The 16,736-nt window shown below is 49.7% G+C and overlaps 2 protein-coding genes across 2 annotated transcripts; both read right to left on the reverse strand.

Annotated features, from left to right (window-relative positions):
• Nucleotides 1-249: 249 nt before the first annotated feature.
• FIESC28_01381 (uncharacterized protein) lies at nucleotides 250-4,718 on the reverse strand (the record flags this gene model as incomplete). The annotated part of the gene is made up of 4 exons (XM_031155532.1): nucleotides 250-1,620; nucleotides 1,672-4,497; nucleotides 4,557-4,659; nucleotides 4,711-4,718. 4 exons carry the CDS (start codon nucleotides 4,716-4,718, stop codon nucleotides 250-252), a joined length of 4,308 nt encoding a protein of 1,435 aa, XP_031020479.1.
• Nucleotides 4,719-14,896: 10,178 nt separating this feature from the next.
• FIESC28_01382 (uncharacterized protein) lies at nucleotides 14,897-16,736 on the reverse strand (the record flags this gene model as incomplete). Its single annotated transcript, XM_031155533.1, has 2 exons — nucleotides 14,897-16,543; nucleotides 16,599-16,736. The coding sequence occupies 2 exons, from the start codon at nucleotides 16,734-16,736 to the stop codon at nucleotides 14,897-14,899; spliced, it is 1,785 nt and encodes a 594-aa protein (XP_031020480.1).

Consider the following 16,736-nt stretch of genomic DNA (forward strand, 5'->3'; position numbering starts at 1 on the left):
TGATGTTTTCAACCCCTTCCACCTTTTACTGCCGATTGTTTGTCCCGCGCGTCCTATAAGTACTTTCCAAAACGAAGAAAAAATGTAAGTTGCAACTTCTAAAGAAGAAGATTGACGAGATAATAAAATAACGAAAATATGCCGCTGCTTGGGCTTAGCAGGGCATTCCAATTACTAGCCCGGTTGTGTTCTAAAAGAACAGGCTTGGTTTGTTTGCCTGTTATCCAATGCCGTTCAACGGCCTGAAAATTATGAAGTAGCCATGTAGTAATGCTGGCTACTATCAAACTGGAAGGGTTTTGAGAAGTCTATCTTGACATCGTCCCAGTCCGGTTCTTGTAGTGATGGCTGATCGAATAGCAATGCGGCATCCGCAGCTAGCATGTCGTTGACACCACCACCATTGGTGCTGCCCATGTTGAGCAATAGATCAGTATCCACGTTGTGCCAATCAAAATTGACTTCGAGACTTGTGCCTTCGGGAATATCACTGTTGGGCTCGCTGCTGCCACCATCCTTGGCAGACTCGGGAGTATCCCTGGGTGTCAGGTAGCTGAGAGCGTTGTAGTCATAAAAGGGATTTTCGTAGACTCCATATCCGCGCTCGACTCCGAGGTTGCTGACGAGCATTTCAGGGTCGAGAGTGACGTTGGCCCATGGATCAGTAGCAACATTGTCAGCAACCTTGGCATCAGCCTGTTTGGGGGTCGCTCCAGCCTTAGCACCAGCTTTGCTGTCTTGAGGTTTGCCCATACTGCTAGCCGATCGCTTCATGTTGCCGTCAGTGGACACTGGAGTAGCAGCCATAGTGATAGGCGTTTGCCCTTGCTTGGAGTTCGTAACGCTCATTGCAGCAGCCTCAGCTTTCTTGACTGAACCATCGGGCTCAAGTCCCAAGGCCAGAGCCAAGTTCTCTGAAACAAATTTCATAGGGTCCTCCCGTGGCTTGGTGTGCTCTTCAAGGATATGCTGCTGAAGAGCTTGCTCGGTGCTGTAGCCAGTTGTCGAAAACTCGCACTCAGGCTCCTTGCAAGTGAGGACTGGCCTGGAGGGAAGTTGGGTCTCGGACGGTCTTCGGACATCAGGAGACGCCTTATTTCCGGCTTTGGGCGAGGGAGTAGCACCCTGTGGTGCGCCGTTGGGCTTCGGCTTCTTGCGGGATGGTGGCATACGAAGATCGATCGGTTTGGGCTCGCCAGGGTAGGTTGGGTTTCCACGAGGAGACGAGGCGGCGCCAAACTGGAAGGGCGGCTGAGAGGTCGTAGGAGCTGCCGGTGCCTGCGAGCCCTTGTTACCTCCCTTGGGAGCTTGAGCATGTGAGTTCCTGCGAGCAGTTTCGGCCAAAGAAGCAGGCTGTCCTGGTTGCCCTTGAACTGGCTGCTGCCGAGGTTGGTTCGGCGGTTGCTGGAACGCTGGCTGCTGTGATGGAGCAGGCTGTGCGTTCTGTTGTTGCGGTGTGGTTTGCGGCTTACGGTTCATATACATACTGTGAGCTATGTCCTTGGCCATAGTCTCAAGCATGGCTCGGGCGTTGTCGATCTCGGCGGAATCAATCGAGAATGCGTTCTTGAGAACAGACATCTTTTCTCCATCGGCAAACTGTTTCAGGATTCTCCATCGCTGGGTAAAGTCAGTACGTGCTGGTTGATTAAAGCCTGGATATCAACTTACCATGCGGAAGAACATCTTTGCGCGTGCGTCATCGCGGGTGATGTTGTACCACTTCGTCAAGCCACGGCCAATCTTGGTCATGTCCACCACAATCTTGGTGAGCTTAGCGGCCATCTCGTTGTGCTCCTCTTGAGTCATAGGAATATCGTTCATGACCTCCTGTATCGACTTCCGTTGTTCCTCCTGTCCGAGGGCCTTAAGGCGTGCCATGGTCTCATTGCCAGCCTGTGGTGGTATTGTACCAGCCTTGCTCATCTGCGCTCTTAGTATCTGAGCGCGTTGCTCAGGGGGCAGCGAAGCAAGATCCTGGGGGTTCATCGGCTTGGGACCTTGGGACTGCTGCTGTTGATCAGGCTGCGATGCAGGTCTCGCAGGTATTTGCTTTGCGGGTTCCGGCACATCGATGCTGTCGTCGTTGCTTGGGCGCTTGAGATTCTTTGGTGCGGCTGCGGGAGACGGGTTAGGAGGTTGAGCACGGTTGTTGGCAGGTTGAGGTCTGGCGTTTCTTGTCTGCTCGGGAGTAACAGTCGGTTGTTTCTGGGCCGCTTGTTGAGGAGTAGCATTCTGGCCCATCGCGTTTGGCGGTGGGACATTCTGAGTCTGAGGCGTCTGGTTTGGCTGAGGCGGTTGCTGGAGCTGCATCGTGGCTTGTGGTACGGGCATCTGGTTCGGCCCTTGCTGACCCGGGTTCTGGTTACGGGCCGCATGAGCCTGTGCCTGGGCCTGCTGCATCCTTTGTTGTTGCTGCATCCAGGTGTGCTTCTTCATCTGAATTACTATGGCACGCAACTGGTCATCGGAAGCGTTTTGTAACTGAGGCTTTTGGGCTCTGACCTGCGCCATCTCATGGGCAGTAGCCTGGAGAATATGAGGGGGGAAGTTTCCTTGCATCTGTGGCCGAGCTCCCTGCATAGGAGGTGGACCATGTCCAGCTGCAGCCTGCATGCCTGGATTAGCAGCATTTGGGCCGAGTTGTTGCGGCTGCTGAGGCTGCTGGGGTTGCTGCTGAGGCGAGAACTGTGGCCCTGGTTGCTGCCCTTGTGGTTGCTGAGGCTGCTGTTGCGGCATCATACGCCGTTGAAGGATAAGTTGGAACTGCTTCTGCTGGATCGCTGCCAACTGATTCCGCATATGCTGGGTGTTGTTGTTCTGCTGGAGCCATAGCTTGAGCGGTCCCCATTTCTTGATCTCAGGAGGAATTTGGCCTTGGAGCTGCGTGGCAACTTGAGGTGGGAGGTCCATGGAGTCCATCATGGCCAATTGCTGGTTCGGGTTGAAGCGAGGCATTTGCCCTTGTTGCTGGTTGCCATTCATTGGCACACCTCCCTGTGGCTGTTGCATACCGACTGGCACTTGCCCACCCATGTTAGGGTTCATTTGGGCCATCTGGCTGGGAGGGCGATTAGACATTTGCCCAGGAGTGTTTTGTCCGCCGTTCTGGCTGATCTGCTCCTGGCGCTTGCTTTGCCAGCGCTGCATGACTTCATTCAGCTTGTCTGGGGTCAGCCCGCTGACCATTGCACGTTGTTCTTGGGGAAGACTTGCAAGCATGTTCTGGAAGGTCTGGTTGTTAGGTCGCTGCGCTCCTTGATTGAAACGCTGGTCTCCAAACTGTACCCCGCCCTGGCTTGCAGCCTGGTTCATGTTCCCTGGCCGAGAAACCGGCGTGTTGAGTGTGTTCATGCCGGGGCTTTGGGAAGGCTGCATGTTGCCTCCCATGCCGGTTTGATTTTGCATCTGCTTCATTTGCTGGGCCTGAAGTTGTGCTTGGGACTGTTGTGCAGCTTGATTCATCTTCATTTGCTGAAGGTTCATGTTTTGGTGCGGCTGTTGCTGCTGCCCTTGTTGCTGGGGTGGCCGGGGACCTTGGTTCGGGCCTGGTTGATTCGCTGCGTTCTGTCCGGTCGGCTGTGGCGTTGGGTTTCGGTTTTGTCCTGCGCTGGCAGGTACTACCATCTGCCCAGCTTGTTGAGCCATAAGGCCGTTCATTTGTTGGTCCTTAATGCTGTCCATATTGGGCGCAAAAGACGTGAACTCGTTGTTGCCTTGATTATTGTTCGCCATGCCGTGCTGCTGCTGCTGCCCTTGTTGTTGTTGCTGCTGCTGAAGTTGAGCCTGCTGTTGGCGTAGAGACTGCTGGCTTGCTTGCTGCTGCATCATTGGAGCCTGGTTATTATTGGCATTCTGTGCCATCCCTTGTTGTGGCTGACCCTGCTGTTGCTGTTGTTGTTGTATCCTATTCATGTTCGCTTTGAGAACCTGGAACGCTTGGTTCTGATAGAACCACATCAGAGGATCCTTGCCCTGGTTGGTCATTTCCTGCAATTGTGCAGGAGAGATTCTAGATTGCAACTGCAAGCGCGTATTGTTCTTTTGTTGTTCCGAGGCAGTGTTGAACATCTTTGTGGCAAGCTCAGTCACCTTGAGCTTGTCTTGCTGCGAAAGTCTGGCCATGTCTTGGGGGAACTGTGATTGTTGAGGGCGATTTTGCCCCGCAGGCATTCCGACCATCTGCTGGCCTGGGCCCATACCGCGGCCAGCTTGGTTTGCCATACCCATACCCATATTCATGCCCGCATTCATGGGCATCTGCTGTTGTCCTTGACCCATTTGAACGCCTTGCATTGGGTGTTGCATGGGCTGGAATCCTTGCTGGGGACCTTGACCCATACCACGTCCCATTTGCATGTTCATCATCGCTTGTGCTTGGGCTTGAGCCTGTGCCTGTGCGCTTGCGTTGATGTTATTCTGGAGGTTAGGCTCATTGGCCTGCCGCCGTTTAAAGAACTCCATGATCTTTTGGCCCATCTCTTGATCGTAGGCTTCCTAAAGGACTGTCAGCATATCGTGTAGAGGATAGTCAAGGATCCCAAAGTTCCACATACCTTTGTCGGGGACTTGTGAAAGGCTTCACGTTCAAAGTTACAACCCCACTCGGCACCTTTCATATAATCGCCTCCGTTCATCGCAAGAGAGATGTTGGTGATCCTGTGAAGGTTAGCGAGGCTCTAAATAAAGATAGTTTTTGGTGGGGCATACAGGTTCATCGTTTTGCCCATGCGATCTGAGATTGCTACATTTGACTGCCAACATCCTCCCGTAAATGGCTGTGTGTGTTGGACTAAGTTCTGGTAAACTATTTGTTGTAATTGGTTGGGGGTTGGCTTTCGCATCGGCTGCTGCGGCATCATCTGGCCGGCCCCAGCCATGTGCTGCATATTGGCCGCCATGGCCTTGAAAGATAACGGGACACGTCCCAGTCTAATGAAGACCTGATGACTCTAATAAGATAGGTTGTCGTTTGATAAGGTGTTGCAAAAGTCGAACAGTGTATAGCCTGTTGGAGTCGACCAAGTCTCTAAGATAAATAAACGTAGTCGAGCGGGTGGATGTCAAGGCCAGGTCCGAATAAGGCTTTGCTGTCGACGAACGAGGCGGAGCTTGCGTCAAAGATGCCTATGAAAACACAGGGCGGTCCATAAAAAGGCGGTCGTTGTGCTACGAGGCAGCCAGGACTTGAAAATACCAATAAATAATTGGCTGCGCGTATCCGAACGTGCCCGAGTTTGAATATGGCTGTCTATCTTGTTGAGGAGCGCGGCGCCAGTTGTGCGGCAAGATTTCAACTTTGTGACGTCGCGAAGGGGATTCGTTGCGATGGTTGTCGAGAGGAGTTCCGCCGTTTGAGGATGTTCGCCAACGGTACGAGAAACAAAGACAATGGAAGACTTCCAGTTGCAGTCGTGATTCAGACAGTTGGGTCGGTGTCGTCGAGACTGGCAAGCGTTGCAAAGTTCTAACCGGTCGAAGAGACGATGGAGGGTGATAGACTCGCGATCGTGCGTGTGCGTACTGTATGTGACTGGTGGTGACGGATACAAAACTTATTAACTAACAAAAAAGGTTGAATTGAAAAAAAGAGTCGCTAGTCGTCAAACAGACACCTTGGTGATGTTTCCCGTCAAAGAAGAAAAAAGGTGAGAGAACATCAAACCCAGAGTAGGGCGGTCGGTGCTGGGAAGAACGACGGACGTTGGTGTTGTTTTGGTGAAAAGGTCGCAAGCGCCTTGGGTTGGGGGTTCCAAGGTGTAGTCTAATGGGCTGTGGAATTTTGGCGGCGACGGGAAGGCAGGCACCCTACCTCTCTACGCTGTCTTGACCCTGGCCATGTACCTGATACTTTGACACCCTCCACTCTGCAATCTGCTGTAATAGGCTGGGAGAGCTAGCTAAGGTGGGCGCAAACTACATGGGTCTTGGGTCTTCGGGGGGGGCACAAGGGTCAGGGCGACTGCCGAGTTGGAGCATTCACATTTTTGGTGGAGAGTTGAGGAGGAAGAGCAAGTCATTTCAAGATGGGGGAGGAGGGAGAATGACGATGTTGGTTTATTGATCTCGATCTTTCATGATGCCATCGGTAATTCTAGGAAACTCGATATCTTTTAATTACTTTCTCTTTTCCATGCAGAAATTAGAGACAGCCAACGTGTGACGGGCGGACAATTAAAGAGGGCTCTCTCTCATCACCGGATGACTGAGAAGTGAGGATTGATCCAACCAGGCCAGCATCAAGGGACCTGTGACGACTTGACTCTCCCTCGGCACTGTAAAAGTGTAGATCCAGGCACGAGCCCAGTCACATACAGTACCAACTCAACCGTCCAAACTTTAAACCCCAAGTTCAAGTCGTCAAGCCCTGTATTTCTCAGTTAATCCCCTGCCGTCCGGTCAACAATTGTTTCAAACATTTTGTTCACTCTTCCTCTGTCAATTCGAGAGGAGCTCACCACGTCGACAAGCAAGTCCTTGGAACTTCCAAGGTCATGGTGGATAAGGCAGAGTCGCACTAGAGCCAAGAAGAGTCGGACGGGGCATGAACAAGCGTCGGCAGGGCGCCTGGGCCTGAGCCTAGAGGCAGGCTAGCCCGATATTGGTCTGGTTCATTTGGTGGACGGTACAGAGTACACCGTCTTGTCTCTCTCCCGTCCGTCAAAGAACCCTGAAGCTGGTACTTTTACTGCCCTGAACTGAACTGAACTGAACTGAAGTGTCCAGCGGGCTGTCTGTTTGTCTGTCTGTCACTGAGCATCCATCTCATCGCAGGTTGATCTCTTCAGGTACGTAACCATACCGCTATATGAATCAATCTGCTTGATCCTTGTATACACAGCCACTTCTTCAGCTGTCTGCTGCACATCTTGACACCTCAGCCTAGTAGACCTACGTACTGTTCTTCAACGTCTGGCTGTTTGTGTTTCTTATTCCTCTACTTCTGTTTCGTGCACTATTAGCCCAGTGTGGCATGTAGGTTTTTTCCCTTATCCTGTGGCGACCCCTCCCAGCCCAGGTCCCCTCCTTGCTGCCATACCCATGCCCAAGCCCATGGATATCAAAGTTGAGGCGGTGGCCGCATGAGCTACTGGGCGTCTATCCGTCCGTCGTTGGACGGCCGCTAACTCGAATCGTTTCTGTCCCGCTCATGTATGTACAGACGGGTCGGGTACGGTACCTAACTTATCTTTACCAGCTTCAATATTGCTGCGCTGTATCTGTATCTATCTCAGAGTACTCTGTACTGTACGGTACGGATGTCAAGTCGCGTCTGGGTTTCGGCGACAGCTGAAACAAGAGGGACCGAACATCATCAGAATGTCAAACCCGTGCACGGCTAGCAAGGAACGGAAATAGACAGAGCGCGTCAACGGGGATCGACCAGAGAGAAAAGACAAGCAGAAACAAGAAAGAAACAGACGCTAACTAGCACTGTCAATCAAGCACTATCCAGAGCAGAGCGCACATTTACGTTGATATCTCGATTCACTTCATTTCATTTCCATACCTCGACCTTGGCTCATTTCTGAGGATCGACCTGATATCGAACAAAGCTGGCGTTGCACGATACCTGGTATGTATCCAGGATGCAGCGCAAATCAGTGGGGTAGCTTTCCTGTCAGTTTTGAAAGGAAGATCAGACAAGACACAAAGAAGCGTCGTCCATCTATGGACAGATCCAAGAGAATTAATAGAAAAAGCCAAGTCTCCAAGAGTCCCAAGTCCTTGAGGGAAAGCATTGGAGACAAAGGTGACACGCTTGCACGACAAAGAAGCAGACTTGGGAAGTCGACTACCGTTTCATTGGCTGGAGTCCCACCCGTCATAATAATGAGTCGAGTCGGAGAGCAAGACAGAGAGAGGAAAAATGAATGAGGGCGACAGAGCTGGTTGTTTGAAAGGGCCCCTCATCCCTGTTTCCCCTAGTCTGGTTGGGGAAGAGAGAGAGGACACCAGGACACACTATGGTACCAGGTACTTTGAGGGCGCGCAAGCATGGTCAAGGGCTTCTATTTGTGCTTCCATCGAAGCAAGATTGGCCCAGTTTCTACCAACGCACACTACAATCGTGTTCTCTTGCGTGGTCAATTAATGATTCGCAGTTCCAACGGTTCAGTTCAACTGCCGTTGTCAATTCATTTGCTTATTGATCAGGCGGCAGCGAAGCGTGAATGCCTGAGTGCATTTGAAAATGCAGGGTAGAGGCGGCCCTCCCGGTTCATCCATGTACAGTACCGTACAGTACTGTACTGGAGGGAGAGCGCATTCTGATTGTGTGGTGGTAGATGATGGTGGGCTGTCAGTCATTGAGTGACCTACCTTGCAAGGCTCGCGGATCATCCGTCACCTCAGCAGGACATGGTGCCATTCCTTGTCAAGCTGGAGAGGCAATGCACCTGAAGTTTGCCTCTTACAATGACAGAGTTGCTGATGAGGTTGAAAAGGACAAGGACAATTGAAGACGTATTTACCGTGATTAGTTAACGAGATCTGAAGGGGAAGCAGAGATTCGGCGACGGGGGTCAAGTGAACCGGAACAGGGTTAAAGAGTTAGCAAAGTCAAGGGATCTTGGAGTCCCATCTTGAGTCTCCACCTCATCAACGACCTCGACGACACACCGTCAAAAGACATGTTCCAGTGCGAAACATGGAGATGAATCTCGAGATATACAACAAACCCCTATTGTTATTGTTGAAGAGAAGGCGAATTGTATCGTATGTTGAGACGACCTATGTCAGGCTGCAGCTGTACAATAGAAATAGGTAGTTCCTTGGAAGAGGTTGGATGGATGCGGAGATGCCACGAGGCCTGGGATGTCATCGTCACACACACTCACTTTCACTCACTCACACCGGGCAGTGACTGACTGACTGACTGATCGTGGATATCAGCAAGTAATAACTCTCTATTGCATTATCGTATCCGCTGGTTTGTTTAACAATCGGTTTCAATGCTGCATCTTGATAACTATAAAAAGAATACATACTTTAGAGTAAGTGCATCTTAATGAACTTGATCTGTTCTTCCCGCCCTTTGGCTTTGGCTGTGTCTCTGGCCGCCTCACCAGGCAAAGCATGGTCCTTGGTTCTGCATCTCCCATCTCCATCATGCCCCATCCCTGTCCTCTCAAACACCCCTGCAACACTCTCCTCTCCATCTTGGAGGACCCCCGTCTCGTCCGCTCACACCTTTTTCCCTTTCTAGACACGTTCAGGAAACGGTTGCAAGTATCGAAGGACTAGAGTAGTCTGCGCGTGATTCTTCTTTTTTTCTTCAGGTGGTAGATTAATCGTCGATTGATTGTATATCTATTGTACTCAAACGCCATAACAGCCCTATCAAGCCGCAATTGCACTTATCATAAAAGATAACTGACCTGCACCTGAAGGAACAAGAACAAGACCCCCTTGTCTCAACGCCGTCAGTCCAACTTGGAGAAAAAAAAAAGACAGGCTTGGACTACAGTGGTTAGTGCCAATGCTGCCACCGCATTAGCTCCAGGTCGATTGGCCATGAAGAAAATCAGGGCCCTCCTGCTTCTGCTTTTATCGCGGCCTGGGCTGGGCTGGGCTCTGTGGTTAATTATGCGATGCACATCATGCCTTGCCTATGCCTGCCGGTAATGGATTGTATCAGAAATGCTGATGCTATTGTTACAGATGATAAGAATACCATGTCGATATTTTGGAGTATAGGGGATTGAAGGCCTATTCTTTGCTGGTAGACGGGTTAAGCTCGGCATCTCAGCCCTGTCCCTCTGATAATCCATTGTTATCCAACCAATCAATCATTTGGATCACCTGCAACCGCTAAAGTATCCGCAGAGATTCGGTCTTGTGGACCTTTACCTGCCCTTATGTTCTTCTCCTTCCTTTTCTTCTTATCTTAAGGCGTCAGCATGGGTTCAGAATGTACTCTGTCCAATCAATCTTTTTTTGCCTGCCATTACTCTCTTCTTTGCTGACCATCTGACGGAAATAATGTGGTAGAAACCCACTGAATTCAGGCCTGTAATGGACCCTGGGCCAGATTTGAAAATGGGGACCCAGAGGGACGGGACAGGATTTGGGATTCTCGATCGTCCCGCTTACGATCCTCGACCGTTGGTGGCGCATCTTGAACTCTACCATCAGATGAATTCTATCCCTTCAAACAGCTGCAATACTAATTCAATTACTGCAATTTACTGTGCATATTCTTCACCGGTCTCAATTGTCATCTGTCTCTTATTTTCTTTTTCGGCGATTGCCAACGGCAACTGCAGGCTGTTCAATAATTCGCTACACTACGAGCTGATGAATGATCCGCTGCATCTTCCGAGACACGCATCGATCGAAACCCTATCAAATCTCTCCGTCTGCGCAAAAGAAATTCAGTTCCTCAAGTAAAAAGCATCTGATGGGAAGGAAGAAGTTGTTTGTAGAAAAGATGCAAGGTACCAGTAACTTGACTTAAACTTACCCTGCATCATGGACCTTCCAAACAAAGTCAGACTGTTGACGTTCCGTGACTGTTCTAGGCTGCAGTTTAGTTTAGTTTGTGCGTCTGCATTTACCGTCGATCACTTGTCGAAATGCATTGCGCTTGACTCGCTGGATTTAAAACAAGTGCCGTTGATCAGCGACCACCAGCCTCAATACGTTTTAGCCAGTAAAGAGTCCTCACTGTAGGTACCTGTATCAGTACCTGTGAGTGAAGGACTGAAGGTTGAATACAATACATTGTCTGCCCATAGTTCCCTCGTGTCCAGATCGAGTGTCATGATTAGAGTCCGAGTAACACAAAAGTCCCATCTGCTCTTGGCTGTACCATCAAAAGATCTCGCTCGTCTCTACTGTTTGTCTACCTAGGTCTTGACGATCTCTCTTAGCTCCCGCAAAGTGTGGCTGGTGGGATCTGACAACCCCACCATTAAGTCCAAGTCCAAACTCAAATCCTCCATCCCCAGACGAAAGAGAAAAGAAGGATCCAATGTGATTGACATTTGGGGGTTTTGTTTCAAACCCGAAACACTTTTCCTCTCTATTCCCTTCAATTTCCATCTCATGTCATAGCACATAGATAGCTTGCTCTAACAACAGAGGATCTCGTTATCAACACCAAGACTCTATTGTATCACATACAGTTTCTGTATGTTTCACTGCAGGTCTTTTATACCTGAAGAAAATGTTTCTCTCCCCTCTCCATCTTCTGCCGTCTCTTGTGTCTCGCCCTGCTTTTCTGCTCTTGTTCTGCTTGCACTGTATCTGTATAGGATGTATTGCTCAGCCAAGCCGCGCCCCTGCAGATGTTCCAACACTCACTCAGCCTGTGCCGTGCGCTTTGACATGGGCCGGACCAGTCACTTTTCTCTAGAGGACTTGCCTTCATGTCCCGCGCGCCTCTTTTATTTAATATGTCATGCTTTCTATTCCTTGGAAGCCAGCATCTTTCTCATTCTCGATCGATTACTCTCCGTACGAGTATGCGAAAATGACTGACTCGTCGAGGATGTTATACTAAAACTCCAGGAGATGCTCCGAGGCAAATTGGTGTCTTTTCATAGGCGGAGGTTAGTCCGGTGTTGGTTCAACTTAGGTTACAGTACAGAGTACTTAGAGGGGGGACGATCCTCTTTGGCGCCGGGAGGCCTTTGAGCTATTGTCTCCAAATACTTTACTCCCTTTTCTTCTGCTTGCTATCTTGGACAATAAAAGATAAAGGGCGAGGCCTGATGGTTTGACCTGACTTACCGGCCCGGTGGCATGGCATGGCATGGCATGGCATCAAATCTTACAGTGATATCGTTATCCAATGGTCAGACCCAAGCCTCAAAACCCGAGATGGTGGTCGAATCTTGACGTGATTTGACTGTGTCCTGACCCCAGACCTCAGTGCCGAGACCCAGTCGATCACGTCAGCCAGACACGGCAATACGGATGCCCCTGAGATTTCTTTTCCTCTTTATCTCTTGGGCTCCCTCTAGAGGTAGGTATTCAAGACATCTACTGAGTTATCCCATGGAATAGAAAGGGGAATTGCACGTCAACGATCGACCCAGCTGGCCGGGAGCCTGTGGAATGTGAATGGAACTCCAAAACATCGCCACAAGTTGAGGTGACTTAACAGGGGCTGCCAGGGGACCAGGGCCCTGAACCTTTATCCATGCATTCTTTTTCCTCTTTGGTCTTGCTGCATGTCTTTGCAAAACGCATTACCATGATTCAGAACCCGAACCAAGACAAGGCAAGTCAAGTCAAACGAACTGTAGAACCCGAAAAGAAAAGAACTGTTTGTCTCTGTCTTGATGGAGGATAAGACGAAGACAATGGAGAGCGAACAGACCTCTCACACGTGTTGAGGTCCAGCAGTTTTTTTTTGCTTATCATTTGTTTGGTTTAGCTGCTGCCATGGTTCAACGCCACGGAGTGGATCTCAGGGTTCTCTGACAGGGAGGGACCCTGTAATCTTCTGGGGCCCAATTCATGTCATGGCATCGTTCCCCATCTTGATTCAATGGATCTCATCTCATCAGTCTCTTGACTGCTCTACTTTGTTGTGCTGTCTATTAAAGGGGTAAAGTAGATAATACTAGAATAGTCCCTTCATTATTGACAGCCTCTACCATAGTCCCGAAGGCTGTTCGTTTCAGACGCTGTTAATAACCTCAATGATATTGGATATACCCAGTAAAGACTGAATCTTATCCCTAGACTCTCTACCAGGTCTACCCGCAAGACAATGTCAAAGCAAAGTCTTGGACTACGGAACTTTCATCCCGCAATACACGGCGCTTTGATTTCACCACCAAGTCTCTTCCACTTCTGACAGCAGTATCAACTCATCGTACATCGACACTGCCCCAAACAAGAACAAGCTGGCTAGATTCTGACATCACTATCCCATCTATTCATCTCAATCCGGACGCGCCACAAACTCTGGATAGCAAAATCGCGTTAGAGTAAACGCCATTCTTTGGAGTCTACCAACTACCAGGTCGGGAGACGGTTGGGACCTAGACAGCCATCAAAGTCAACTTCAAGCCAGATGCTCAAGGGCTTGTTTGGATTGACTGGATTGCCTTACAAGGTTCCCAGTCGGCTTGGCCGTTCGATGCAGTTCCTGGGCTAACCACCTAGACTTTACTGCGGCGTAAACTCTACTATATTGAAGTTAATGTGGTTCCAAGGTAGCCTATCTGATTGCATAGCTCTTCTCATCATCCATCGCAAGAAACTCATGAATACCACATTCATGAAGACCCATCGTTTGTTCTCCTGACGCAAGCGCCGCGACTATGATGACGAGTACACCAAGAATATCACACACAGCAAGACTCGTGATGCCTTTGCCAGTGTGGTCATAAAGATCGTCGTTGAGACTGGAATGCGGGAACGGGGTGGGTTTGTTCGCTATTATAATTGATAGTAAGTAGCTCAAACTTAATTTGAGCGTGCCTGAAACTACGTCGAAACATGTTGCTGTGGCAGATGTTTGTTGGTATGTTTCTGAAACTTCAAGGCTTGGACGACTGTCGTGAAAATCACCAAGTCAACGCTCGTGTGTCAGGTTGCTATTATGTTAATAATATCGAGAAAGAGCTTTATGGTTCAAGATACAAGATTCAAGAAGAAACAGAGGCTTCTTCTCTTGTAGGAATATACAGTAGCCTTATCAAGCAGAGGACATGCATGGAGGGTGGTGGCAGTAGAGTTGACTCTCACTATCCTACAGCAAACTTGCAATAAGATTCTTGGGATCTTACAGATATCTCCTTTTCTGGTAGATACCCTGGCAAATATATTTCTACTACTAGATGAATGGAACAAAAGCGCTATCGGAAACATCTCGTACCGGTGCTCGGGTCTGTCCATATCAAGCACGAACTAAGTGATGTTAGATTAATGACAGCTAGACGCTATAGTGGTTCGTCGAATGTTGAAAGAATCTAGAGTCCAGCCTGCTTTCTGCCCAAGAACAGAGATAATTGCTTCTGGTTTCATTTTTTCATAGGTTGCTTTGAGTGTTCTTGGCGATGCTATCTTGTTGCTAGGACATGATCTCGGGTTACCGAGTTGATATGAAATAGTCAGTATAGCGACAACTATATGTAATAGCTCAAGAACTTTTTGAGACTGACCAGAGTTTATGAATAGTTCGCCCTAGACTATATGCTGTGCCCAATGGTAAGAAAGGGGCAGAGAGGACATGTGAACACTTGCGACAACACCACACGACAAGCCCTTTCCGTGCTATTCACAATATATAGTCGAAGGGTGAACGAAGTACTCTCGTAAAGATCGATATACTGGGAGGCGAGGGAGATTGACTATCAGAGCTGGACAAGAGGCGGAAACTGTGCCACAAGGTTAGCATTAATGCGAGCAGTCCGAATAAACGGGAAGCCAAGTGGCTATATCACTAGCTGTTAGAGCCTGTTCAGTCGAGACAGATATGTTCCAAACACTTGCAACGAACTCATCTTGCTGGTATCGAGCCGTATTGGACGTGACAGCGGTCGTGCTGGCAATCTGGAAGAGTGATAAGTCCAAGAATCGGATTGACTCAGAGTTACATATACAACCATGAGCTCGAGTAGTGGCAATCTCAAGTTACTCCGATTAGCAGTCTATGGGGAAAAGGCTCACGTTTTGGCCCATAATGTGGTGATTCCTACACAATTGTAACCTCACGAGAGTCGGTGAATGCAAACCCAGAAATTAAAGTCCATAAACTAATAACAATACATTCGTCTACATTATCTTCTTAAAAGCGTAACAGGCCATAAGCAATAGCTAGCCAACCCAGAAAAATATCCCTTGCCGTCGTCTACAATACGTAAAAGGCACAAAACTCTATGATACATACAGTACAAGTTTCACAGCTTTGGGCAACCGTTGAGAGATACTGCGCTTAACCAGCAACAGCTCGGCCAACAGCACCCGCAATCTCGCCAAACAGAATACCCTTGAAGATGGCCTCGCCCATGGTCTGTGTCCAGGCGCCGGTCTCCTTAAGACGGGCCTTCCAAGCCTCTTTCTGCTCCTCACCCAACTCCTCCCAGGTCTTGCCGGGACCATGTACGGAAGGGTCATGGACGTCGAGCTTGAGCTCTGGAGCCTGAGCATCGCCGCCGGCTGTTGCAGGGGCGACATTGCCCTCGTACACCACGAGCGTCTCACCAGTCACGGTCTTGACGACGTCTCGGCCAGCTAGCTTGGCGAGAAACTCATCAGCGAGGAATGCAGCTGGTGGGTGATCGGGAGTGCGTAGAGTGCCGTACTGTGGGAATGCCTTTTGCGCACCCAAGATCGGGGGGCTACCACCAATGAGTTCGAGAACACCCTGTGCGACGAGGGCCATGACGAGCACAATGATAGCCATTGTGATGTGCAGACCCCTGGAAGAGACCTCGCGCGAATCCTTAGCCGTAACATAACGAGGGGCACGAGGAGGACCCTTCTTGTTGCGAGGAGATTTTTCGGCGTGCTTCTTCAGAGCAATACTGTGGACAGCAACCGTCTTCTGAAGAGATGTGCTAGCTAGCTTGATGTACTGCTGGCGAAGGTTGTTCTTTGGTGTCGTGAAGTGGGAGAAGGCCAGGCCAGTGATGTTGTCTGCTCCATGGACTTCCTTCAGAGTATGTAGATGCCATAACTTGGCAAGTAGCTCAATATTGCCTCCAACTGAATGTTCGAGCGTGTACAGAGTAATGGAGGAATCATGGCCCGCAACAGCAATGACGAATTGTGTGTCACCGATAGATCCGAACGGCGAAGCTGGAGGAGAAAGGTTAGCAACAGCGAGTGCTGTTGCAGAGATCTTCCTTGGTATTCTGGCGTTGATAGACAAGCGCGCTTCTGTTTGCTCATCCTTAGGCAACCTAAAAGCTTGGACGATCACTCCGCTTCGTTTGGGCAAGTTAGATGCAGCCGCAAGAAAGTTGGGGCTCAGGTATCGAATCGCTCGGAAAGCAGGTCGTTCGCCATGGTCATCCTTCATGGTGTATACCTTTCGTGGTTCGCTGACCTCCTTTCCGCTGATGTTGACAAGATACAGTTCGTATTTGGAGCAGTATGCGACCTGGAAGTCATTCTCTCCTGTTTGAACAATATCTAAATCCTCAGCCTCCTTCTCCAGCTCCAGAAGGCCGCGCAATTTGGCCACAGGGCCTGCGACATCAAAGATCGCTATTTGGGGCTCCCTGCCCATTGCTGTAGCCGCGGCACCGGTTGATCCTGCAATGCGCAATAGTCGCTGGTATGTGTCGATATCTGGGTTCTTGAATAGAGAAGTTCGCGACGCCTCTGTAATGTTCGCATCGGGTGTCTTAGCTCCAACGGAAGTTCGCAGCTTGGAGGGATCAACACTGAGAGCTCGGAGATGCTCATTCTTGCCCTGGGCGAGGCTTTCTGGACTGGAGTTGACACCAGCGTAAACGTATGTGGTTTTCCCCTTGTGAGGACCGACAGCAAGGGACATGACGCTGTCTTCATCGCGAGAAAGGGTAATCTCGCCGGCGGAGCGAAGTTCATTCTGTGAAACGGTTTCGAGAACAGTCTGAGGCTCGAGTTAGTTCACCATTCTGTGTCAAACGATAAAGAGGACAACCTACAATCTTGTTTCCAACACCTGTTTTACTAGGACCACCTCCACCGCCTACAACAACTCGATTCGCATCCTCGGGGTCGAAGTCGACGGCATATAGAGGGTAGTCGAGCTCAATGCTCGAGCGAGGGAACAGTGAAGCCAT

The sequence above is a fragment of the Fusarium coffeatum genome (assembly GCF_003316985.1).
Source record: "Fusarium coffeatum strain FIESC_28 chromosome Unknown BRIP53273_contig_34, whole genome shotgun sequence".
In the NCBI taxonomy this organism is placed as follows: Eukaryota; Fungi; Ascomycota; class Sordariomycetes; order Hypocreales; family Nectriaceae; genus Fusarium; species Fusarium coffeatum.